The sequence below is a fragment of the Dermacentor albipictus genome, chromosome 1 (assembly GCF_038994185.2).
Source record: "Dermacentor albipictus isolate Rhodes 1998 colony chromosome 1, USDA_Dalb.pri_finalv2, whole genome shotgun sequence".
NCBI classification, from domain to species: domain Eukaryota; kingdom Metazoa; phylum Arthropoda; class Arachnida; order Ixodida; family Ixodidae; genus Dermacentor; species Dermacentor albipictus.
The window spans coordinates 420,752,396-420,777,964 of record NC_091821.1 but is presented as its reverse complement, the minus strand read 5'-3'; the positions used below and the strand labels follow the sequence as shown (position 1 = coordinate 420,777,964).

Genomic DNA, 25,569 nt, shown 5'->3' with positions numbered 1-25,569 from the left:
TATAAATCTCTGTATAAACCAGACAGTATGTCGTCGATGGCATGCATCACTCGACGCACGCGGTCATACACTGTCTGTGCCGTCAGTCGAACATGATTTCCAGGCTTTCGTCCGGCGAGCGGCGAAGTTGCACGATGCCGCAAGGCCGCGTTTGGCGTTACTGCACATGTACAGTATAGGGGACCGCTACCTCGCGTTTCAGATGCTTTCCGTGCGGACGCCTCCGACACGCATGGGTACGCGAACTACCCGCAAGCCCTATTTCAGGCCGTCCGCTGCCAAAGGCGGCCGCTTCCAACGCTGCGGGCACGCGTCGACGACATAGGGGAACTCACTGCTCTTGTGTACACAGGGGATGAGCGTACAGCACAGCTTCGACGCCACTTCACAGTCGTGGGCCGAGGCACACCTTCGTGACCTCGGCAGTGCCGTGATGCCTGTCGGGGCGCTTGACCTTCAGCTTCACACTAAAGCAGGAAGCAAGTTTCTGGTCCCGGTTCCCGTCTTAGATGTCTGTCCACTGACCTAATTCTGGGAGCTGACTACCTCTTCCGTGGAGAAGTTGGGCTCACCATCGAGGACGGTGCAGTAGCCTTTGCCTCCTTGCCTCGATTACCCGATGTAGACAGGGCCTCCAAGAGCCCGAGATTCCGTCTCAACACGGTATTCGTTGACGCGGCCTTCGCGCTAATCAGTGATTATCCACAGTGAGGTACCGGCTCATCTCTTGCTAGGCGTTCTACAGCTCAAGGCTCCCGACTGGACCACGGACCACTGAAAGGAGATGCTTCCTGACCCTCCGTGGCCCCATCTCCGGTTCTCAGGGCAACCATTGGCCGTAGGCAAAGCCCTTCGCGCCGTTTACTCATTGACATCTTGCTCAAGGATACCGAATAACACAGCTGAGATAAACATTATAGAAGGTCTTCCCGCGCGGCCTAAGTCTGTTAGTCAGACGCGCAAGATACCACAGGTTTCGGTGCGCAACGACGGCGCTCTTGCAGTCGCCCACGACACGGGAATTGCCCTTCGTTCCATAGTCGTGTACGCGTGACTCGGCGACAGGCGGTATTTCCAAGAGTTCGGGCGATTCGAGCGCACTGGCGAAGCTTGATCCGTCCGCGGCCATGCTGCGAAGATGCACCTCATTCACGAGGGAGCAGACGGTTTCGCTGTTTGCACGGCACGTCAGTGTGGCCGACCGCTCTTCAATGTCCACGATCTCCTGGCGCGCTTTCTCAGCGGCGACCGTGCTGAAACAGCCAATGCCGCCCGCCAGAGCCATGTTCGGCGATGTCTCATTCTCAGAGCCATTTGCGGCAGCGTGACCGAGTGTATTGAAGAAGAGCAGCTCAAAGACAGTGCCCTCCCCCACCCCCAGCACACACACACATACGCACACTGAGCTAGCTATACGGGGAGTGGCGCCGACTGCATGCAGACAAATACATACCCGGACCTACGGCAAAAACATGCCATCCGCCCCGTCGCATATACGTGGGCACTTGCCCGTGGAGGGGGGGGGGGGGGCAGCTAACTCCCGCGTACATTACGTGGGAATGCGAGCTCAGGCCACCCAAAATTAATACGAATCACATTCCGGCGCAAAAATGCAGAACGGAGCATTCGGAGACCTGGCTCGCCAGCGACGAAAAGCAGGCCCAAGTGGCACTCCTCGACCAAGCACGGCGGGTTGCTGATTGCAGTGGATCCTTGGATTAGGGGTGCCACCCACCTGGTTCCCCAGTCTTTCCGTTTTACATGTTTTTCAGTTCAGTTCAATCGGACACGATGCGTCTACTTTTATTTTGTTCACATCCATAAGCACAAAGAACTTTTCGCGATCTAGACCGCGAACAGTTCTTCGTGCTTATGGATGTGAACAAAATAAAGGTACACGCATCGTGTGTCTCTTTGAGAAGGCTTTAATTGAAGTGTTTCAAAAAAGCTTCGTTAGATTCCGACAAATGCGATGGATCTGTCGTCGTCCCATTGCTTCCTTTTCCTGTCTTTCGTTCTCTTTTTTTTTTACTTTTTTGTAAGAAACGGATTTCAGGCAACTTTTGCGTTTCTCATGCGTTTAGACGCCGGGAATATGTTTCCTGTTAGATTCGATTGTTTTTCACGCATATTCTTATTCGGTTCGGAAATTTGCCTATTCTAGTATCCTAATATAATTTTAGTATACTATATAGATCACGTTATTCCTTTTCCCCGACAGTAATGCCCTCGATAGTAACTGTACCAAATTATTTTCCTTTTTCTCATTAAGTTCTTGTCTTTCCCACCAAAATCGAGGATCCGGGTAACAGTCTTCAATCTATATAATTATTTTCGCTATCTATTAAATGTCACAGCATGGAAAGTTGGTTCATTCTCAAGAAACCCCTAAAGTAGGCGTGGCACAAAATACCTCCCAGTGAGTTCTTTTACAGTATGCGCGCACGCGGGGTATACTTCCGTGTATACGCGAACACGATAACTTCAGTGCACTGCATTATGAACTTACAATGGCCTATCCCGCATCAGCCTGTATGTGCTATAGACTGTTCTAAAAGCTATGAAACCAGCGAGCATTCCACCTAGACTACCGTCTCTGCCACGGATAGTGTTCAAGAAATAAATAAAGGAACAGCGGCGTGTGAAGCGATCGTTATGTCATTGACAAAGTCGACAGGCAGGCCGTACACTATACATTGGAAGATCGCAGTTATGTTCTGTTAATCTTCCAGAGAGTGACATGTGACAAAAGGAAAGGTAGATCAATAACGAAACAAACTATGATGTGCGTGTGTCACTATTAAATCATATCGATGATATAATGCTTGCTGAGTCTATTATGGATTCGAAGGATTCCTGCCCATAAATCAACCCCTCCTTTTCCCGTTTCTCTCATGAGCATGTATAGAGAAGATGCACAACAAAACAAATAATAAAGAAAGGACCACGTGGGTCAACGTCCCTTAACTTTGCCTTTAACGCGTTTACAACCCTAAATCTTTTGTTTGCTAAAGAAACAACGCCTTCAGGGAGGCCGCTGATACAACGACGTCCCGACGCTAATCTCCTGCCATTTTCCTTATCCTTATCACCCGTTTACTTTATCAGGTTTTGTCGAAGCTCGCGCTCTTGCCCGCAAGTCCGTGACCGTAGAATACAGTCCTCGACGCCGATAAAGACGTATTCCTGGATATCTTCGGAACAGTGTTTGAACGTGGCACTAAGTTGACCAACAAGCGGCGCCTTGAAGGTCTCCAGGCAAGTTGTTGAAGTTCGAAACGCAACCGCAACCACCGCAAGTGAACGCAAACTAGCGCGCTCGCGTGGGAAGCCGCGCGCGGGCCCGGAGAAGAAAGGGAGGAGGAGAGGACACCGCACGGGGAAGTGAGTAAAGGAGAGAGCGAGAGTTCCTTCGTGAGTGGGGCTTGGCTTTGCGTTGCCGCGCCCCGAGGAACCCCATTGGTCTTGGACCACCAACCAAGCCCGGCCCCCTTCAAATTCTCCGGCTCTTGCCGAAGGACCCGGTGTTTTTAAGAAGCCGGGCGACGTCGGTCCGCTTTAGTCGCGCGCCACTGCCTCGCCGTCGGTCCTAGCGACCATCCGTGCGTTTTTTTTTTGTTTTCTCAGGAAGCTGCCCTGTTTCCGCGACATGCCTCACACGCCGAGCGTGTTTCCTTCCGCGGTGCTGGAGGACAGTTGTCTGCCGTCGCCCGCGGCTGATAGCCACTACGCCGTCCTGCAGGCTTCGTATCAGCAAAGCGTATCTCACCAGCAGCACGGTCACGTCCCCCACGTGATCGTCCAGCACCCGGTGCCCCAGCTGGCGTCCAACGGCGACGGGTGTCACCCTCGCCTTCACCAACAGCAGCAGCACCGGCTGCCGTCCCCGAACGGCGTCGAAGAGCGATCGTGCATCGGAGAGCATCTGCAGGGCATCGCAGCCAAGCGCCAGCGCAAGCAGCATCAGCAACACCAGCAGCAGCAACACCAGCAGCAGCAGCACCAGCAGCAACAGCACAGTTTCAAGAGGAACGACTCGGACGGCGAGTCCTCCTCGTCGTCGTCGGACGGGTCGCGGTCTCGCAAGCGCCCCTGCCACAGCTTCGAGGAGCTGCAGACGCAGCGCATGCTGGCCAACGTGCGCGAGCGGCAGCGCACGCAGTCGCTCAACGAGGCGTTCGCGTCGCTGCGCAAGATCATCCCGACCATGCCGTCGGACAAGCTGAGCAAGATCCAGACCCTCAAGCTGGCCTCCATGTACATCTCCTTCCTGTTCGAGGTGCTCAACAGCGACGAGACCGAGAGCAAACTGAGCAGCCAGTGCAGCTTCATCGCCAACGAGCACCTCAGCTACGCCTTCTCCGTCTGGAGGATGGAGGGAGAGTGGTCCACGCTCTGACCGCCGGGCACCGCTGCTGCTGCTGCTGTTGCGGCGACGTAAATTATTTGCGAGGTGAGTGTCGTCTCTGCTTCTCGCGTGTTTCACATCGCTTTGCCTTTCTTTTTCTTTTCTGTTTGCCACTATACGCCGAATTTTAAAAGCGATATGTGTGCTTCTCGGGCGATGCTATGCGCCCTGGTTTAAATAGTTTAAGGGGAATATATTGGTCAAACTAAGCGCGGAGGGAGGCTGATGGCGCGATATGATTATTCGTTGTTGCTGTCGAGGCAAAATAAAGATGGCCGATTGCGGAAAAAAGTTTAATCGAGAGCGTGCGTGGGCCGATCGTGACAACAGTGCACTACATCCGTCGTCACATAGGGTATCTAACGGCGGGATGATATCTGGGCCGGTATTTTGTAACGATGCCTTTTCCGATTCTATGCTTTTTCAGGCTTTTCGCGCTTGGCCGCTGGTCAGAGCGACGGTCTGCCCACATTATCAACGCGATCAGGCGACCGTGTGTGGTGGATGATAAGAATAGCATAGAATAAGGCATAAGGCATCGCTACAAAATAGCGGCTCAGACGTGTGCTATGTAATCGAAAATGCACGGGCTGACAGATCCTGTTAACGTTTGACAGCAGGGTATCTTTTCGGCCAGTTGGCGTTGAATAGTAAATTATCTTTTTGGGCAGAAAAGGGGAAAAGGAGACAAGTTAAATTAAATTATGGGGTTTAACGTGCCAAAGGCACTTTCTGATTATGAGGCACGCCGGAGTGGAGCGCTCCGGAAATTTCGACCACCTGGGGTTCTTTAACGTGCCCCTAAATCTAAGTACACGGGTGTTTTCGCCCCCATCGAAATGCGGCCGCCGCAGCCGGGATTCGATCCCACGACCTCGTGCTCAGCAGCCCAACACCATAGCCACTGAGCAACCACGGCGGGTAAAAGGAGACAAGTTCTGGAAGACAACATAATTGTTTACTTGAGTTTGTTTACTCGCACTAAACATATATACTCGCACATGACTGAGAGAAAAAAAAAAGCACTTACCATTATTTTTTTAGTTCCCTTGATAACGCTATCGCATTCTAATCACTCAGGTCAGCACGTGGGCATATATGACTTTTTATAGTCGATCTGTGTGGTTTACTTATGGGCGATTCAAATTCTTTGATGTTGGGTGTTTACTTAAATGCATGTTACAAAACAAATCGACAGCTCATGCTCGCTAGTCACGCTGTATTCCCGCTTCTTGTACTACCTTGTTGAACCACCTACAGAGATAGGTAGGTAGGTAGTAAACTTTATTCAGTTCCGGAAGAATCGTCACTCCGTTGTTAGGGCCAAGGCTGCTAGCCGCTCCCACGTTGGGACGGGAAGGCCAAGGCTCACCGCCGCATCGTGATAAAAAAAAGAAGAAATAGAGTAAGTAGTACGCGTTTTACAGCTGTAGCTTTCGAATGTAGGTCAAACTGTAGTGCCAGTTCTCCAGTTTTTGAAGACTTGGTCTCCTAGGGCAGCTGCACGTAAAATAAGTCGCATACGCGCTAGTGTAGCATAACAGTCAGTTACCGCAAGCACTGCTAGATGCAGTCATCTTCATTGCGGGTACTGCATGAAATTCAGACAGTTACTGAAAGCTAACAGGACGTCATCGTTATAGGCAGGGGTGCTTACCAGAGCTACCCCATACACTGAGGTAGAGGAACATGGAATAGAAATACGAGTGATAAAGGACGAAAAGAAGCAATCAATGAACGCATGCGCATTCTCTGGAACGACACGTTCCCAACGCTCGTCGGTCCAAAAGACTGTGGAAGCACTCTTATGAGCTTTAAAAACGACTTCAAACTTCTCGTTCGTGCTGTGTGACCTGTGGAGTTTTCGCGCGTGTGGTGCGTTACCGCGGCGTTCCCATTGTTGCTAGGCAACTAGAACACCTCCTCTTTGTATTGATGACATTCTTCGGGGCACTGTTTCTTGAATCACGGAGTGAAGGCGCATCACCTCCGCCCCCCCAAAAGAAAGAGCGTATTTTTAAAGACAGCATGTTCTGCCTTCTTGACAGTTGACGTTGAAATGTTAAGCGCTTGAACGGGAGGGCATCAGCTGATCTCGGTAAAGCTGGCAGCCGCTTTTCGTCCGTATGTGTCACGGCCATTTTCATGCGTTAATTGACCTTTTTTTTAGAAAGCCGGTGATCCAACTCTGTAATTTCAACAATGCCAGCCAGCTTCATATTAGCACAGTTAATCAAATACTCGATGAACGAGTTGGCTGCAGTCGTACACAGCACCCGTGCGGCCGCCTTTCACACATTGTGCCCTACCATTGCACTGTAGCTATAGCATCAAACATCCTACAACCAACGTGTACCAGAAACCAGTTTTAACGAATTGCGTCTTCGCGCCGCCGTCGAGAAGAAGAACGGGAAGCGAGGAACCAGATTTTCAGTAGATAGAAAAAAAAATTACCGACGATTACGTTACTTCCTAATGCGAAATTTGAGCGCAGCAAATAAGCTGTTTCACCTTTTCGATAGATTGAGGCAAAGAAATCGAGCAACACATGTATGCGCTATCACAGAATTTTTTTTTTATTTTTCACACGTATTCCTTTAACAAAGACTCCATTAACAGTTCTTGACAGTCATGAAGGAAGCTTTGTGGTCGGAGAAATAGACTGATATATGTTCGACTTGGTACACCAATGCTTGATTCTCAGAGACGAGATCTATACAAGTGCCTCGCGAGGTTGTCACAGCCGTGGGACGCGTTACGAGCGAGAGGAACGGGATGTTCTCCCGCATAAGTGTTAGGAAATTGCTGTTTGTCTTTATGTCAACATTAAAGTCCCCCACTACTAACATCGGTGTGGATCGATGGACGGTTAATGCGAGTTGCAGGAAGTGCACGACGTCTTTCGTGAGTGCGGTAGCGGACTCACGAAAGCGGTATCAGTCGGTCGCTGCTAGCGCTGGGGGGATGAAAGGGGGGCGGAGCTGGTTGCGAGGCCGACGACAACGCGAAACCCAGGAACGGACGCCAAAGAGCCATTTGTGTAGCCAGCCCTCCTCCACAGTCTCTCCTCCTCCCTTCCATCATCCTCCCTCGCCCGGAGAGCCGACAGCGCGCATGCGCGGCGGCGGAGCAGCGGCGCATGCGCGGCGGCGGAGCGCGGCGGCGGAGGCGAGCTGGTTACGAGGCCGACGACAACGCCGACGCCGATGACGACGACGACGCCGACGACGACGCGAAACCCAGGAACGGACGCCAAAGAGCTGCGCTCTAAAAAAACTAGGATGAATTGTCGAAGCTTTCTCGTTCTTAAGGGCTCTTAGCCATTGGCCGGACGCCATCGCTATAATAATGTGTCCAGCATCAGGACTGCTTACCATTTGCTCTGAAAAATTCTAGCGTAAGAGAGAGAGAGAGAGAGAAAGGTAAAGGAAAGACAGGGAGGTTGGCTACCCTGTACTGGGGGAGGGGAAAGGGGACGCAATAGGTGAGAAAGAAAGAAGGATAAAAAGAAATGGAAAAAAAAGAAAACCTAAGCACACACACGCACGTACACACGAACTATTTCTGTGGGCACTGTCACGCAGCCCGCAAAGGCATTCCTAGTCTTACGCAGTGTCACCGTACAGTCCTGCGCCACACAGTGTACCGTCACAATTTGTCAGAAAGTCACGTGTCTTTCAAGTATCGTAGCAGCTCAAGTGCAGCCAACAGGCAGTCAAGCCAAAGAAAGCACGAGTAACATAATAATAATAATGAAGAAGAAAGATATATTATTTGTAGTGTCGAGATAAGCGAAATGTTGAATTTGAGACAACCCCGCTTTTCCTTTCTTGCGGTTAAATTTTAAGGCTGCTGGAAAAAATTCACGCATTTTTCTTTTCGTTTGGCTTTGTCGTAATTCTTCTGCGCGTAGTTTATAACAAAGCAATGTCCAAGCAATGACTGCAGCACAGACGCGACTCAAAAGAGGGCGGCCGAACCCCCCTCCCCCCGCGCCACCCCGTCCCCCTTCCCTCATTTGTAAATTCTTCAATTGGATTGTGCGCTGAGTGTTTTTATTGGCTGCTGCAAAATCGTTTTCCTCAGCGGCGTGAACTAGATAATACCTTTCATTAACCTGCCAAGAAGTTAACTCTAGCGGAAGAATGTTCTAACGCAATCTGAGGCCATTGGACGCGTCGTGGTGAATGCGCAGGTTTTCGTCGGGTAATAGCAGATGAGCAACGTTGCGCTTGACCGCATCGAGTACTGTCTTGAGAAGGAGGACGTTAAGTAGTGCCGAGGGTACAAAGGCTCGGAAAAGCCCGGGGTGTCGCTTTGAGCAAGACATCTATATAGTATCCATTGCAAAAGATGTCCCCTTTCGTTCAATACCATTAAATATATATATTTTTTAATTTGGTTCAGCAAAGCTTCGCAGGATGCAATAGCCATCGTTTTAATGTATGCGGCAGTTGAGCTAAATGGCAATTATGATGTGTGTCATCAGCAGCAGCACGTTGGGTGTGGACTCCAGGATGAAAGTCCTCCCAGTGGATCGCTCCGTTGCTTGTTCAGCTGACACCATCCTATACAGCGAAAATTTTCTATTCTCATAATGAAACCAAATTCCTTGTCATCTTAAACTGCCTTTACCTTCTCTAGGTAACAATTGTGTTAATTTTTTAATAGGTCATCAGTTATCTGCTCTTACGCACTCTGTTACTTACGTGTCTTTCTTTTTAGCCTTAATAAGGATATCCACTTGACACGTTCGTTCTCTGATCCATACTGCCATCGCGTCCTGCCTCTTAACGTTCTATTTTTCGTTCAGTTGCTTGTTGGACGCTGCGTTTTTGACATTGTGTATGTTTCAGCCCATATAGAAGCGGGTACTGATAGAATACGATGATTGTGTGCGTTTCTTTTCAAGGATAACGATGAGCTACCGTTCGTGAATGTATATGTGCTCCAATCATCCTTTGCTTATCTGGGGCCGAATTCACAAGAGAGAGAGCAAATTATAAAGGAAAGGTAGGGAGGTTAACCAGGACTGAGCCCGGTTGGCTACCCTACACAGGAGAAAGGGAAAAGGGGATGGAAAGATTAAAAGAAGAAGAGAAAGTCTACTGGGTATATCGTGCGGTCACTCAGTCCGGATCACAGACGCTGACTCAATCCAGTGGCTTTCAAATATCGCAGCAGAGCTTTTGTGGCCTTTTGTATTTGAAAGCCGAATTCACAAAGTTTTTCTTTGACAAGTGTCCTTGGCCATTGGCCAGCCGCCTTCGCTAAAGACATGTCCACCGTGAATACGGGCTCTGAACATTTCCTTGTGATAATCCGAGTCCTCTGTGACTACTTGGCGTAAATATTTCAGCACAGCTTCAAGAGGCGTATACGAATCGCAAATTCTTGTTCTTTTTCTAGACTCGATATATGGATCATGACCTTATAGTTTATGTCAGGTTAATTCTCCAACTTACCCTTATAGATGTTGCCGGATCATAACCTCAATCAATTGCTTTCAGCCACCTCCAGCGTTGATGAAGACGACAATGTCGCCTGAGAACGGCATGTTGCCGAGATAGCTCCCTCTGATCCTTCCTGTTAATCCTTCTCAATATAGAATACTGCATATCTCTTGAAAGCATACATTGAATAACACTGGAGAGATTACGAGAGAGACACTGTGAACGCCATATAGAGGGGCTGGTGTTCAATTACCCGAGTGACAACTGATGTGGTTCATTGTTGAACATTACCTTTTTAAAGGCAGATTCGCGCTGATTAGACTGAGTTCAAGAGTTGCCCTGATTCTATTGGAAACCACTTCACTGAATATGTGTAGCACCAAAATCAATCTAATGGGCGTAAAATTGCTCAGTTATTTAACGACTCCTTTATTATGAATTATTATCATGTTGCCCTTGTTCCAAGTCACTGGTACACTTTTAAAGCTACGAAGCATTGCGTATAAGTGGTGGGAAGCTTCTTAAATACCTTGTCCCCACTATACATTACCAGATCTACTTTTCTCCTGTCTTTTGCTGTACATTTCTTTGGGCATATTTCTGAAATGTCGCACAACTTCATGTCTAGTTGGACCCTGAACATTCATTTCTTCTCTGCAACTGCGCGGAATTGTGGCTTCGCGGCTCTTGTGGGTACTGTAGAGCCTGGCAGAAAATTCCTTGGCAGCCTTTATTATATCACGCAAATTGCCGAAGTCAGTGTTTTGTCCATCTTTGACTGCATATATACGCCTTGTTTTTGTTAATGCGAAATCTAATTTTTTTGCTGATTTCATGCTTTTTCTGTTCCTTACTGCTTCCTCGATCTCTCCGGTAATTGAATTTTTAATGGCCCGTATTTCCCGCTTGGTGACCTGTTTTGAAATGCCAGTCAATTCAACCAGATCTCTGAGGTTCTTGAATTATATGCTCGGTGCTTTCCTTAATTTTTTTTTTTATCAGGTCCTTCGTTGTTTGTGAGAGCTCGCCTGTCTCCTGACTTGATGTCCGACCTCCGACTGCAACGCTGAAAATTGCAGTTAAAGTTATTGCTGGAAAGAAGATAAATTCTTTACTGTCCCTTTGGCATTCATTCAGCAACCAAAAATGCACTACGTAAAACAACAGAGCGCATCATGTAGCCCTGCGTTGAAGAATTTGACTGAGTACATACGGCAGTGTCTTAATTACAACTGCCGTCATTCTCACACACACACTTCGACTTGAGCATCGTGGAGAAATCTCGGTGCGCAAATGTAAAGAAAGAGATTACTGAAGACACCTGCAATCGAAGAGGGAAATGCAACTGCAGAAGCTCCTAGATACCAGAAATTGAGGATCACGCCCCGGTCCATTTTCAAATGGGAAATTAAAGCTGATTATAGCGATCGTGCCTACAGAACAACACGAAGTACTCGCTATACACCGAATTAAAAATTCACAGGTTGCAATTTTTCTGTTTGTAATTTAGCTTATATACTTTAAGTTCTGTATATACTATAGGGCAGTACACTTTGCGTCAACTGAATATAACGGCAGTTATCGCATGCTTATCTTTGCAGCCGCCCTTCCTTCGTAGATTCCTTCCCACGCTGTTTACTCACGGCGCAAAGAAGCGAACCGAGGCGAAACCCGTGTCGACACGAGTTCAGACACGTTCTTCCTGCTCAACAGGCATTACGGCCTCGTTGAGAACTTAGCAGACCCGATACCCAATTCCGCATGGCCTCCGCAACGCCACGGAACGACCCTCTAAAGTCGGCACCAAAGCCGTCAACGAGGCCGTTTAGTCGCTCTCCCGCCGGCCGCGGGCGGAAGATACATGCGCACGCGATAAGAAGGACTCGCCGCGCGCGCAACTGCAGAACAAGCACCGCGGTGGATCGGCAGAGGCACGGGAAACGCGGGGTCTGGGGCGCTTCTCTGCTACAGCGGGGCAGCGAACAACAATCGACAAGGTCCGTACGCCGTCCGCCGCACACCCCTCCTCACCCGCGCCCACGCTCGCAGTCCAGAAAGACTTCATCTTGCAGAGGTCCCCGTTTCCGTGAATGTCCGAGGTAGTAAGTGCAGAGCCTGCGGGGAGGTGGGGGAAGAAGCTTCGCTCGCAGTATCTTCTTCGGTTCCGAAACGCCACGCTTGCGGGGGGGGGGGGGGGGGGGGGGGCAGCTCGAGGACCGAGTGGGCGCGGTGTCGACCCCTGCGGTTCACATGTCAGCGGCGCCGTAACGGCGTCCGAGAGCGTGCCATGCTGCGGACGCAGTCCCCGCGGAGGCCCGGCGCGGAGAGACCGTTGGGCACAGCTCGTAAACTACGCGGTTTCCTGACCGTGTGACGCGCGGCGGTGCGCGCTCGGACACATTTATGTGGCCCGCTTACCGAAAGCCTCGTCGGACGGCTGCTCGGCGCGAGGACGCTTAGTTCTCGGACAGCGCTGCTTGTTCCGTTACAGGACCGAAGAAGAACGAATGAAAAAACAGAGAAGGGCACAGGAAGAGACAGCCAGCGCACTGAAAATGAGTTTGTGAGGGTTAATTTCTATATAAATGTGTTCTGTTCGCAATGTATGTTCAGTATTACTACAGTCCTTTCGTGTTCACTCCCCTTGCAAGCATGCATGAGAGAGAGAGAGAGAGAGAGAGAGAGAGAGAGAGATGAGCCGAAGCAAAATATTTGTCTTAGTGCAGTCAAACCTCGACTTAACGATGCCTGATTTTACTAAATCTTAAATTTAACGAAGTACTTTTCATTCCCTGATAATGACAAAACTCGCGGCTGTGAAGTAGATTCAGTGTCGTTTCCAATTTAATGATTTTTTTATGGAAAAAGCATGGTAAAATATGAGTATGTAAGGTTTAATTTCTGGTTATGGGCGCCATTGTCATGTTATTAGGGATGTTTGCAGCTGCCATGAAGCAACCCGAAAGACGCAGAGTGGCCTCGAGCGGCCAGTCGCGCGGCAATATTGCGTGTATTCGCGGGCGTCTTTCACGCTCGAAAATATGCTTTTGTGTACCACGTACTGAACAACAGAAAGCTGTATCGGGAGTTTTTCATGTCACTCTACAATTTCCTCATTTACAATTTTCCATTCTTCATCTAATTATGATATTTGAGAAGTCGTTTAATTAATTAAGACTAATTTTGTGATTAGGCGGGATAGAAAAAGTAATCCGAGTATCTCCAAGCGACGGCAAACAACATTACCTTGTTTCGGTCCAGCTACGTGACACTTGCATATATTTTAAAAGTTGGCTCAAGTTAGGTGAAACACCTGGTATATTTGGCTTGACATATTTTAACTGCAGTGAGCAAAAAAACGAAAGGTCACCGACCGTCACAGGAGGTTTGGCACATCAGGAAATTCTCGGGAGTACTTGACGTGGTGGCGACGCCACTTTGAAGTTATCGAATTATACAGCGTTTCCTCGGGTCTGGTTAGTCGTTTACCGGTGCAAAAAGGACAGAATTGCATTTTAGAGAAACTTGTGATTCAGCATATATATCATGTTCTGAAAACATTGCCCGCGCCAAAACGCAACCCGAATGCGAGAGAAATATCTCGAAATTCGTGATTCTCACTGCCGCAAAGACGTTGAAGCTGGCCCAGAGTTCAGAAAAGGGAACTCCGTCCATAATTTTCTCCACTAGCCCTCAGAATGCATATTAGAGTACAAACAGAATGCAAGTCTAAATTGATTTGCGTTTGCTCGCTAGGGTTCTTTTAGATCACGTTCAAAACATGGCCGCCGAACGCATACCGGTTACCGAAGGCCTCACAAAGCTGGCGCCATAAATATTTGCCGTAAGCAGAGCAGCGCATTATGAAGCTGCTCCGAGAGGAACCGGCTTCGTTCGAGCCGAGACGCGAGAAAACGACAGGCACTTCTCCGCCGCTTCCACACCTCTACGTTTTGCGCCTTGGCATCGTGCCACTAAGAACAGTGGCCGGCACAACGGCGCCAACGGCGGGGCAGTTTTGTGCAATCACACGTAGTACAAAATCGCGTTTCCCCCTGCGTTCGTTATCGCCCTAACAAAGCCATATGTGCCTCGCGCCTCTAGGAACAAAACGAAAAAAATGCAGCCCCGGGTCCTGTCACGGGCACATCTCTCGCTTAAATCACTGCAAAGTGTGTGTGCTTCGACGCTGCGGCAGAAGAGCGGGCGACAAAAAATAACACGAGAAAGATAATACGAAATAGAATAAAGCAGGATGGGAGGACTGACGAGCGAATTCTGCGGATGTCCGCGCGCTCTGTTTTCCTGGAAAGGTTCCAAGGGGCCATCGCGTTCGTGTGGACTATTTGACAGGAGCCTCCCCCCTTTCCCCTTGTCCCATTAGCGTTCCGCGCACGGAGACAAAACGCCAGCGCGTCGCCGTTGTCTCGGCCAGGTCCCCCGCGGGCGCGTCAAAACAAACAACTTCGCGGGACCACGGAGAAAATGCCGAGAACAACGATGGAGGTACTGCGAAAAGAAAATGTGCGTCGATTGACAACGGAAGGGGCTGTTCTTACCGCTAGCACTAACCGATCTAGTTTCAAACGACGTTGTATTTTCTTCTTCTTCTTATCGTCATCATCATCATTGCGGAGGATGTTTTCCTTGGCGAGTTACTGCCACTTTTCCGAAGCGGGTATATCTGTTTTTAACTTCTGTTCCCAGCCTCTTTCATGGGCCAAGCCCCAAGATAGTCCAGTCTAAAATCATGCTGATGATGATGACCGATGATGATGATGACGACTGCTGCTGATTGCTGCTGCAGATGATGAAGATGATAACTGATGACAAAAAGTTAGGATGCTAGCCAACCTCTAGTTGACGTCGATCAAACGTCACTCGATCCACCACGGGTCTCAAAATAAGTTGTACGGTCCACACACTCCATTCAAACCCCCATCTCGCACGGGAAGACGTTGTCTTTCATCGACTTTAACTAGAGGTTAAATCCCTTTCAACTTTTTATTATTATTACTGCTAGAGCACTTAAACGAACGAAAGCAAGAAAGAACATCATTCCTTGGGTTCGAACAATGAACCCCACGGCTGTGAAACGAGTGCACTTTCCCACTTCGCAAGCGCAATGCTTTGTGCTAAAGAGAACGAAAGAGAGACATTAGAGAGAAAGTCGTGTTGTAACCTTACTCTCCTAGTTCGCAAAATCGTTTTAATGGGTCACGTTCCATTAAAGGTAGCTAGCATTTATTTATTTATTTATTTATTTATTTATTTATTTATTTATTTATTTATTTATTTATTTATTTATTTATTTATTTATTTACATATACTGCAGCCCAATATAGGGCTATAGCAGGAGTGGGAACATTATACCTTACTATACATTACATTTTAATAAACACAGATATACACAAAAGGATGAATGATCAAAAAGAAGTGCGTAACGTATTAGCGAAGTGCCTACCAGCGCTAGCTATAAAATCTTTTAGTGATAGTGAAGGAATGTTACCGGGTAGATTGTGCGTGGGAAAATACTGTACTTGAGTGTGTTAGTATATGGACATAAATAGGTGTTATGTTCAAGGCGTGGGAGCCACAGGTGCAACTTACGTTAGTAAATGTGGTATAGTTACAGTCAGAAAGACCAGAGGTGGAGTTATTAATTGCATATGAGAGCTTTAAGGCTTCAATGTGATAACGTGAAAGTGATGGCCAAGTGTTCAAAGACTGTTGAGCCTGTGTTAGTGAGCAACTGTGGATGCAATTTCGGCAAATGAAATGGATAGATTTTCGTTTAACGTTATTGAGCGAGCTTATTGCATATTGTCCGTAGGGAAACGAAACGACAGATGCATATCTTAGAACAGGGCGAATTAACGTTTTATATAATAGCAGTTAAGTATCGCGGGGGGTCTTAGCTTAAGTGCGGCGCAAATAACCTATTTTTTTTTAGGGCTTTCCCCTTTACATGTTCAATATGTTTAGATCACGAAAGATGTTCTGTTAGAATGACGCCTAAGTATTTATATTGAGACACCCTTACCGCGTAAAGTACTACAGTTTTTTTTTCTTAAGCTTTTTCTTTCTGTAGCCAGACAACGTGCACATAGTTTGCGCGATACGTTCCCAGCAGGCCTGACGTAGCTGCACACGTAGGCTTCGCGCATGCGCCGCAGTTCTGCGGTGAAAGAGGGGTAGTCTGCGCCGGATACCAAGAAAAACAAACCGTCCGTGGCGACGCGTGTTTTGACAGCGACGCATGGGCAGCGGGCGCAGGGATTACGCTGTGTCTGGCGCGCCCCGGGAATATAGGTAGGAGGCCTAAATCCCGACCCAGGACAGGGTAAATATAAGGGGCCCTGCGCGGGGGCATGACGTCGGCCTGCTGTGGGCGCTCGATCACTGCCCAGTTTAAACAGGGCGCCGTTCACGGTGCTAGCTAGCGAGGTCTTTATCTACAAGCCGACGGGTGGCACGCAATTCGCGCATATATATTGTCACGTGGTCGTGACGTCAAAGAACACAGTACCAATACTGTGAAAGGCAAAAACTAGCTCTTATTGGGCGAACCTGTGCCCACAAAACAGGCTACACTTAAAGCACAACGAGAGCGGCGAACACAGTCGGCAATCGTCGTAAATCTGATCAGCGGGTCAAGCGCGTCGGCTTTTATAGAGCAGTCGTCGAACGTTCCAGACTAATCGTTCGGACCCGCGTGCCTTCCACAAAGTTCTACACCATTCGCGTTACGCGATGAAATCAGATAACACAAGGTTCGGAGACAACAGACAGCTGGGTAGAAGCATCGATAACTTTCCAGAAACGTCGGATACATGCAGGCGCGTCCCTCGCTGTGCGGTTACAGTTGTTAAGCGGCGAAACATGGTCGCCCGATAAAGATAAGTACACGTGTCAATATGTCAAGAACAGCTTGATGTCGGGCCAGCTAGCACGTGATGGTATATCGAACACAGGATGCAGGCGGGACTTGTAATGCAATTGTGTTATTGTATCCATGTCAGCTTGAATTTACATTTCTAGGCCTGTACTATAGCGAACGATTCATTGTATCCTCTAATTATGTTTCTCTTCACGTCCTCCTCATATTTATTTCCTTGTAATATCTCGCTTCACGATGCCGATTTTGATGCTGCGACTAGTCCTAGTCAATGCATTCTTTCTTACAACACATTCTGCATGTTTGCTATACATTTAAATTCTCTTTCCCTCTCCCCTTCCGTCGCATAAGTCGTGCCCATGTTTTAATTGGATTGTCGGGACTTAGGGCAGAGGGATGAAATGACATGTGTCCAACGCATCGCGGCGCTAGACAAGCATCTCCTCTTCTCAAGTCTTGACGTGCGTTCTTGCCAAAATTGCGCAGAGATTATGGCCTGTGTTAAAAAAGTTGTGCATGCGCCGTGAAACCATAGATCGGTTCATATTTGGGGGCAGCACAAGGGACGAGAACGAAAGAAGCGAGTCGAAAAACACGGCGCTGAACTAGCAACTGAAACTTTATTACGCAAAAGAAGAAATATATATTAATATACACTGATCACACCACGTGATTCACGATAAAAATAATGGAAGAGGGAAATGAAAAGAACACATATAGAGATGTAAATAAATAAACATGTAAAAGGAAAAGAAAAAAGCGGCTCTTGGTTTTATCTCGCGGTTGACGACTTTTTCAAGCTTAAAATAGGGGGAGGCCATGTACTCCTGGAAACGACTACGCTTCCGCGGAATCTTGAGCACGAACCGGGCGCGTGTTTCTCGCCGTGGTTGCTCAGTGGCTATGGTGTTGGGCTGCTGCGCACGAGGTCGCGGGATCGAATCCTGGCCACGGCGGCCGCATTACGATGGGGTCGAAATGCGAAAACACCCGTGTACTTAGATTTAGGTCATATTCCTGTGGGTGGGCAGCGCAACCCGGACAAGGACGAAAGGAAGAACACAACACGAGCGCAGACTAACAACTGGTTTATGGCTCGTGTTGTGTTCTTCCTTTCGTCCTTGTCCGGGTTGCGCTGCCCACCCACAGGAATATGTTCAACCACCAACTCGCCCAACTCGCCGTCTTAATTTAGATTTAGGTGCACGTTAAAGAACACCAGGTGGTCGAAATTTCCGGAGGCCTCCACTACGGCGTGCCTCATAATCAGAAAATGGTTTTGGCACGTAAAACCACATAATTTAATTTTAATTTTGTTAATTGGTGGCCCGGTGGCAACCTAGAATAAATTGGACTGAAATGACAGCGCGAATCTTAGACTGGTTCGCAAGAAGGAGCACTGGGGCCGCTAAATCAAGATGCCGAGCATATCATTCGCTATAACTGTGATAAAAAGTCGTCTGTGACATAAAGTCGCCTTTCACATCACAGCAGCTCTAAAGCGTCAACGCAAACTACGCTATCACCGCCTGAAACGCCCTTATACCATCGCGCCAGCTATCTGATAATATATGCACTTGAAACTCGCGTAATATTATCACACTCGAACTGTCCAGTCAGTCTTAAACATATAGCGACTTGCGACTCGTGTAATACTAAAGCAATGCCATTGACTCCACAAGCGGCACTGAGCGCGGGTTAATTGTCGCTGAGAAAAATTTAAGCGAAAGGCACATATGATTCATCTGTAATGTGCTCGTTCAACTTCCGCCACTTCGGTTATAGCGCCTGTAGCCGATGTGTCCGCGCAAAGCGAGCAGACGAGATGCCTCGTAGACTTCTGCTCTTCGGGCAGACGAAACTGCATCCGGATGACGAATCGTGACGGAGACCGTCTGTCACGATCGAATCAGCGCAACCGCGCCCATTTCTTTCGAAAAAAGAAAAAGAAAAACCAAATAAAACTTACGAGGTGTGGTTTACCCTGTAGTCATACAAGGAGGTGCTGAAAAAAGGGAGTGGAGCGGGAGCCGATGAGGAGGCACTGCCGGCTGCCGTCGCCACTCTTGTGGTGCAGCATGAGTGCAGTCATTCCGCGTACAGTCGGAGGTTACGCCGAGGAAAGGAAAGAAAGAAAGAACAAAACGGAGGCTAAACTACGATAATCAGCGAACAAAAATGAGAACGCCTTTTGATGACGAGAAGCGTTAAGTCGGCGACTGTCCTGTGCCACTGTGCGACGGAGCTTCGCTCTGTCGAACTTAGCAGGCTGGGAAACGAAAGATAAAAGAAAAAAGAACAGCGGAGAGAGAAAGATAGAACAGCGGTTTAAGAAGGACGAAATGCAAGGACTGCAGAGAAGCCGGTGCTGAAAAAAAATGAAAAGATGATAAAACAAAAAGGGGAAGAGACCGCTTTTGCTCCGAAGAAATACGAAGACAGCCGCGAGAGCGCGCGCGGAAGCCCTCGCTCTGAACAGCTCCCCGTCGGTTGCGGGCCGTGGTTCTAATGGGAGGGAGGCTTCCAGGGTACGCCGCCGTATCGGATGTCGTCACCCGTCCCCTCGTCGCCGTCGTCGTCGTCCGTTCCGCCGTCGCCGATGACTGCAGCGATCTCGGCGCCCGACAGCCTCTCCTAATGACAGCGCACTGTTGGAGCAGAGCCCAAGCACGGAAGCCGGGCATTTGCCGCTGTCCGGAGACCGGTCCCCTTTCGTGTGTGGCCCGGGCCCACTGCAGAGGAGATGTCGACTCCCACTAAACTCCTTCCAGTCTGTGAATGACTCCTGTTTCACATATATAGTCGAATCTTCTGCAGCGTTTTTCGAAACTGTACTTGTGCACTTTTCGTACATACCCTTTTGTACGCGCACATCGTGGCGATCGCAGTTTCCGCACTGGCGACGAGGCACACAAGCAGCCGACTCACTTTTTGTAGGCGTACACGCTTATCTATAATGCGCGTGATCTAAATAATTTCGCATCCACTCGTACTCACCGTCAGTCACTCAGACTCACACACACTTAAGCACGCTAATGGAATGGATCTTATTGAGATTCAGACTTAATTACAGATAATTATCCAATGTCTATCTGCCTGTATATAGGGAGTCTTGGTATCTATGGCGGCCATTACAAGCGCTTACTCACCGACATATACAAAAACGTCAGTTACACTGTAGTATTGCATTAAGTGTACACGCTCGATGATGATGATGATGACAGTATGATGACGATAATAATAATAATAATATTAACAATAATAGAGAGGAAAAAGAAAGAAAAGGGAGAAGCGGCTATTGGCTTTATTTCATCGATAACGACTTTTTCACGCCTAAAGTGGGAGGAAGCGGAAAGTCTGGGTACGCCGGCACCGTTATGAAGCTGTTGAGCGCCTTCGGGAATTGTGCCCATCTGTCATTCAAAGACATATTGCGGGCAGTGGTATCCATGTACTCTTCGCTAACTATACTACGTTTCCGGGGGCCTTTGGGAAGGAAACGGGAACGGGTTTCCTTGCGAGTTGGACAGGGTCACACAAGGTGGGCCCGCGCTAATCTTGAATAAGTCGGGCCGAAACGACAGCCCTTCTGAAACGACAGAGCTTCAATTGTTAGAGCGTACGAGCTACCACCGCCAGTGTCTCTTGATTTACTCTACGGAATACAAACATCCTTTGCATGCAAGTAAACTCGGATGACGTAGTCCGGTGACGAGCGTTGGCTAACAGCTTTCTAGCCCCTGTTTTCTTCGAACTGTATGTCCCTTAGGAAGTTTAAGGCAACTCGCCGAATGTATGTAGTCGGGATGGACAATCAACCTGCAGGACGGAATCTCGAATACCGAGGCCATCGTGACGAGTTCCCTGCTCTTTTCTTTCAAAATTGGTCACACGCGACGATCCGCGTCACACCTACCTGTATAACATCGCGCCGCCGTAAATCATGTCATATCCGTATCGCTCTGCAAATGGACGGGAGCGCGCAGTTCTGGGCTGCGAGCGCGAGAGCGGCGACGCCACCTCGTCGCAGGCCGTCCACGCTGTCGGCGCCAACGCACCGCGGGACGCGTCATCAGGAGGGCGCGGCGCGAAAAACAAAAATAGAAGAAAGAAAAAAAATAGAAAAGTGAGCGTGCGAGTGTAGGTCGCGGTGACTTCGGCGTATGAGCTTCCAAAGAAGCAGCTCATCCTCCGCTTCCTCGGCAGCGGTGTCCTCCGGCAGGCCGCAAGTGGGGCCCCATTCATCTTAGTCTCCGCCTCGAGACAGGACTGAGCTCCCGTTGCTTGGCTGGGCAAAAGCCCCCCTTGATACGCAGGCACCCTTGTCATCAATCCCGTTCGCTCGGAAAGATGGAGTGCGTTGATAGCGCGGGCGCCGTTATGTACGGCTTTGCACCCACTCCCTTCTGCCTGCGTGCGTGTTCGTGCGGTTTGTTGCGCCGAGCAGCGTGTGTACAGAGTGTCCGTGTATAGATGTGCGCCCGAGGGGAAGAAGAGCCTCAGACGTGCGAAGGACGAGGACGCTTTATTGTCGCCGTTGGGAAACGCGTCGCTTTCGCGCTCTGTTGACTCGAGGAGTGGCGCGACAATACAGACTGGCGCGCTCTCGCGCTTTTATCGATTTGCTTTTTTGTTCTAATCGTTTTCGTGTATCGCAGAGAGGCGCACACATCTGCCGCCGTGCGCGGCTTCCACTTCGGCCTCAGAATGTGAAGAGTCAGTAGCTGCGTTCGAATGACTTAATGAGCTCGCAACGCTTGAAGCAACACTGAAATGCTTGCTTCTTTTTCCTGCGCGCACCTTGCTATACCTTCGTTTCGCGACCGCGGTGTATGGATGTAATAGATTAGTCTGATGAGCACGAGTGATAGGGGAATGCCGTTGACAGTGCACATCGATGAAAAATTTATCACGACAAGCTTATTCAACGCTCTCCATTGTTCTGCAGCGTATACGGCATATACCCTAGCCGCTTCCATGTATGATGGTGCTGCTGGACACGTTTTAGCTGATAGCATTCTATGTTCCTGAGCTTCCCATTTTGTCTCAGTTCATAAAGGAAAATGTCTGCTGAAAGTGTGGTTATGATACCTAAAAAAAATCACTTTCGCCATAAGGGCGAAGCAATGAATGCGACAGCCACATGTTAGAACATTACACGAAGTGTATAAGACTAGTAGCTGTAGTGGCAGTATGAGATGAAGTAAACGTAGCATGACTAAGTAATAATGGAGCTGTTGTGCTAGGGGTCCCCTGCTTGATTCCTGCCATCGGACAATTTTATTTATGTTTATTAATGAAAGCCATATCCTCTTTCTTAGCGACTTTACCACCACCTTTCCGTATCGGATTTGCTTCAAACCTCTTTCCTGGACAGATCCCAGGAGGTCGTGCGCAGCCGCGCCAATAAGGTTGCACCATTTTCAGGTTTGAGATATGTTATCGAGAAGATCTAAGATAGAAGGCAAGCGCTGTCGGTGTTTTGTTTCATGACATTTGTGTGTGCATGGGCTGCCATTTTCAAAATTGTGAGGAATAATTTTGTCGGGAAAATGGTGTGGCAATATAACCAGCATATAGCATACATATACCTAAATATGCACAGAACCTCAGGGCGACGGTGACGGCAAAAATTCACTTGGAGTGTCCACATAATTGTTATCGCAGTAAACAAAAAGTTCCCTCTCTATAAATGTTTGAGGCGCAAGGTATAGCTCTGAAATATACGTGTTTCTTTTAACAGTTTGATGCGTGCTCTTTCTGCTGCGGATGAGACCACGCGGAATTACTATAGGCACGTCCAACCACTCTAACGCCACGCGCAAGGCGTATACCGTACAGCATATACGTCATTTTTTCGGCGTACATATATATAGACCTCATGTACATATAGGGCATGATTATAGACCTCACGTGCTTCTTGTTTTCTGTGTTCGCAGGAGCTTTCTCCCACGGCCGGACCACCTTCTTCCCGTCGTGCCCCGAAGAGCGAGCGGAGACTGGTCGGTGCGTCTTCGAGTCCTGCGAATCTGGGAGAGACAAAACGAGGAAGCCAGCGGCTCGGTGTCATCGGAGAGCACACCGCAGACTTCTCCATGTGCCGCAGACCGTCAAACACGTCAAAGTGTTTTGCTCGTTGTACACACGGGCAGAAAAGCTCGAGGAACACGTGTGCGGCGAAACAACGAGGTCAACGGAGAAAGAACTGACTTCCGTCTCGACGCAGTTGCACATGACCTGAAACTGTGCGACGCACTACAGCGTTCACACGTACACGGAGCTTCGGTTTACACTTCCAAGGTCGAAGGTTGCAAACTCGAATGACGGGCACATTTTAGCCCTTTATCTGTGCCTTTGCTCCACAAACATTTGTACCCACCTCCGACTGTGCCTTCCAGCCCAAGCCTGACCGGGTTCGCGATTTTTAAAAATTATTTTATGGGGTCATGAGAACTATTTGTTATTGACCAAGTGCATTTTCACTAAAAGACGTCCGCCATTACGATCGACCGGAGCTTGTTCAACCCACAGCCCTGAAGCGTATATGAACTGTTGTAGCTCTCGTAATGCTCTGTGAAGGCGGACACCAGACTGTATGCTTTCTAGCGATTTACACTTATATCGCGGCATCTCGAAGAGTGTATCTCGCTGTCGGCACGATTGTCTTTAATTTCTCGGGCTATATTGGCGTAACAACTCCGCATCTTTGCACGCGAGAACACAGTAGATCCAGTCGTCCTGTTGCAAAAGTTAATTCCCACAACCGATCGAACCGTCAGTTTAGTCTGCGGATCTGGAGCCGAGAGAAAAAAAAAGAATTACGCATGAAGGAAGAGAATCTGAAGCTTCACTGTTTAGACAGTCGTCGTTTTATTTTAGGAGTCTTCATAATGAAAGCTGGCTTCTTCGGAATAAAACCCGAACCTGTGGATGGCAATACAGATATCAAGTGCAATAATAAACAAATAATGTAACGCAATTTGGCCATTCCCCCCCCCCCACACACCTACATATATATATATATATATATATATATATATATATGATGTGTGTGAAGGCTCAGTAAACAACAGCGCGCGTTCTGCAGTTGCGCTACAGGAAAATGTGGAGAAAGAAATGTCTGACTCAAGTTCTCTGCGACATGCACCGCGATGTGAGGCTGACTGCGACTAATGTTCGTTGACAAAATAACGCGCATTTATTGAATTTCACTGTGCCAAAGAAAGTCCAAAGAGCGACCTCGTGTCTCATCGACTGCCAAAGACCTTGTGATATAGATGGCCATTTCCGAAGGCAATATGTATTTATGTATTTCCCATGTATCTTACGGACGCCATATTTTGGACAGGTTATCGCCGCAGTGTAATATCGGTAATGGCTTATGTATGTCGCGTGCCAAATTTTCGCGCTGAATATATAAGTACGTTGTTGATTGTCACAGTATGCCACACGTGTATATATAATGGCTTAAACGGCAGCTCCGCAAATAAATTATCGAGGTAATATCTCGCCACCGCATTATCGTGGACATTCTAAACATATCGTGGAGTGTGCAATCTTTTTAAGAGCCAGTTCTAATTTCTTTTTTTTAATGTTTTCTGACCACTTCGTTGTCTTTGTGTCTGTGCTCATCTGCCATCGCAAATACTTTTTTTTTCTCTAGCATGCCTGACCACAAATTCCAACTAGCAGATCATGCAGATAAAACACATTGTTTCTGCCCCTCTCGCTTTTCGTATGCTTGTTTTCGTTACGCCGCGTGCTTTATTGCAGCAGACGTATGCATGACAAGTTGCACGTTGTTATATGTGTCTTTGTAAGCAGTCTTGTGTTTCTTCCGCGTCTTGTAAGAAAGTGCAGTGTCAAATCTTCGACTTGCCTGTGCCCGGGACCTATTGCAATATCGTTCTGTATATACAGTCATATGCTCGTGCAATGTGAACATTCTTGTTAATACATGAAGTCGTCGCAAGGAGATCAATAAAGATGTACTATTTTTATACGTGCTAACGCTGCTTCTAAGAGTAGTTCCTATGTATGTATGTATGTATGTATGTATGTATGTATGTATGTATGTATGTATGTATGTATGTATGTATGTATGTATGTATGTATGTATGTATGTATGTATGTATGTATGTATGTATGTATGTATGTATGTATGTATGTATGTATGTATGTATGTATGTATGTATGTATGTATGTATGTATGTATGTATGTATGTATGTGCGCGTAATCAGAAAAAAAGATTACTGTGCACCTTGCAGGAACGAACAATGCAAAAAATGAATTAAATTATGGGGTTTTACATGCCAAAACCACTTTCTGATTATGAGGCACGTCGCAGTGGGGGACTCCGGAAATTTCTACCACCTGGGGTTCTTTAACGTGCACCTAAATCTAAGTACACGGGTGTTTTCGCATTTCGCCCCCATCGAAACCCCGTGACCTCGTGCTCAGCAGCCCAACACCATAGCCACTGAGCAACCACGGTGGGTAAAAAAAAAAATGAATTGTTAAATGGCAGTGAGTATCGTTTGACAAAATTATTATTTTGCTTTCATTTTAATAAAATATGTTTTCTGGATTTGAGCGGCCGGATGAATTTCGCTCACGAATGCTCTGTGCGGTCCTTCAGATTCTGAAGGTCAGCCTGTAATCTCCACATCTTCCTCAGCATGTTCAGAACCGGCCCGCAGTGACTTACAGGAAACCAATTTTCGTTTCGCGTTTATTACTGTTGCTTTTCCCCAAAGACTAAGTTCTGGAAAAACAAAGCAAATAAATAAATAAAGGCATCGTGTTGAGT

At 48.0% G+C, this 25,569-nt stretch overlaps 1 protein-coding gene across 1 annotated transcript; it reads left to right on the top strand.

The window, feature by feature from the left end:
- Positions 1-3,097: 3,097 nt before the first annotated feature.
- Positions 3,098-24,769, top strand: LOC135900383 (twist-related protein 2-like). The gene is made up of 2 exons (XM_065429859.2): positions 3,098-4,453; positions 22,699-24,769. Exon 1 carries the CDS (start codon positions 3,650-3,652, stop codon positions 4,397-4,399), a length of 750 nt encoding a protein of 249 aa, XP_065285931.1. The 5' UTR covers positions 3,098-3,649; the 3' UTR covers positions 4,400-4,453; positions 22,699-24,769.
- Positions 24,770-25,569: the final 800 nt, after the last annotated feature.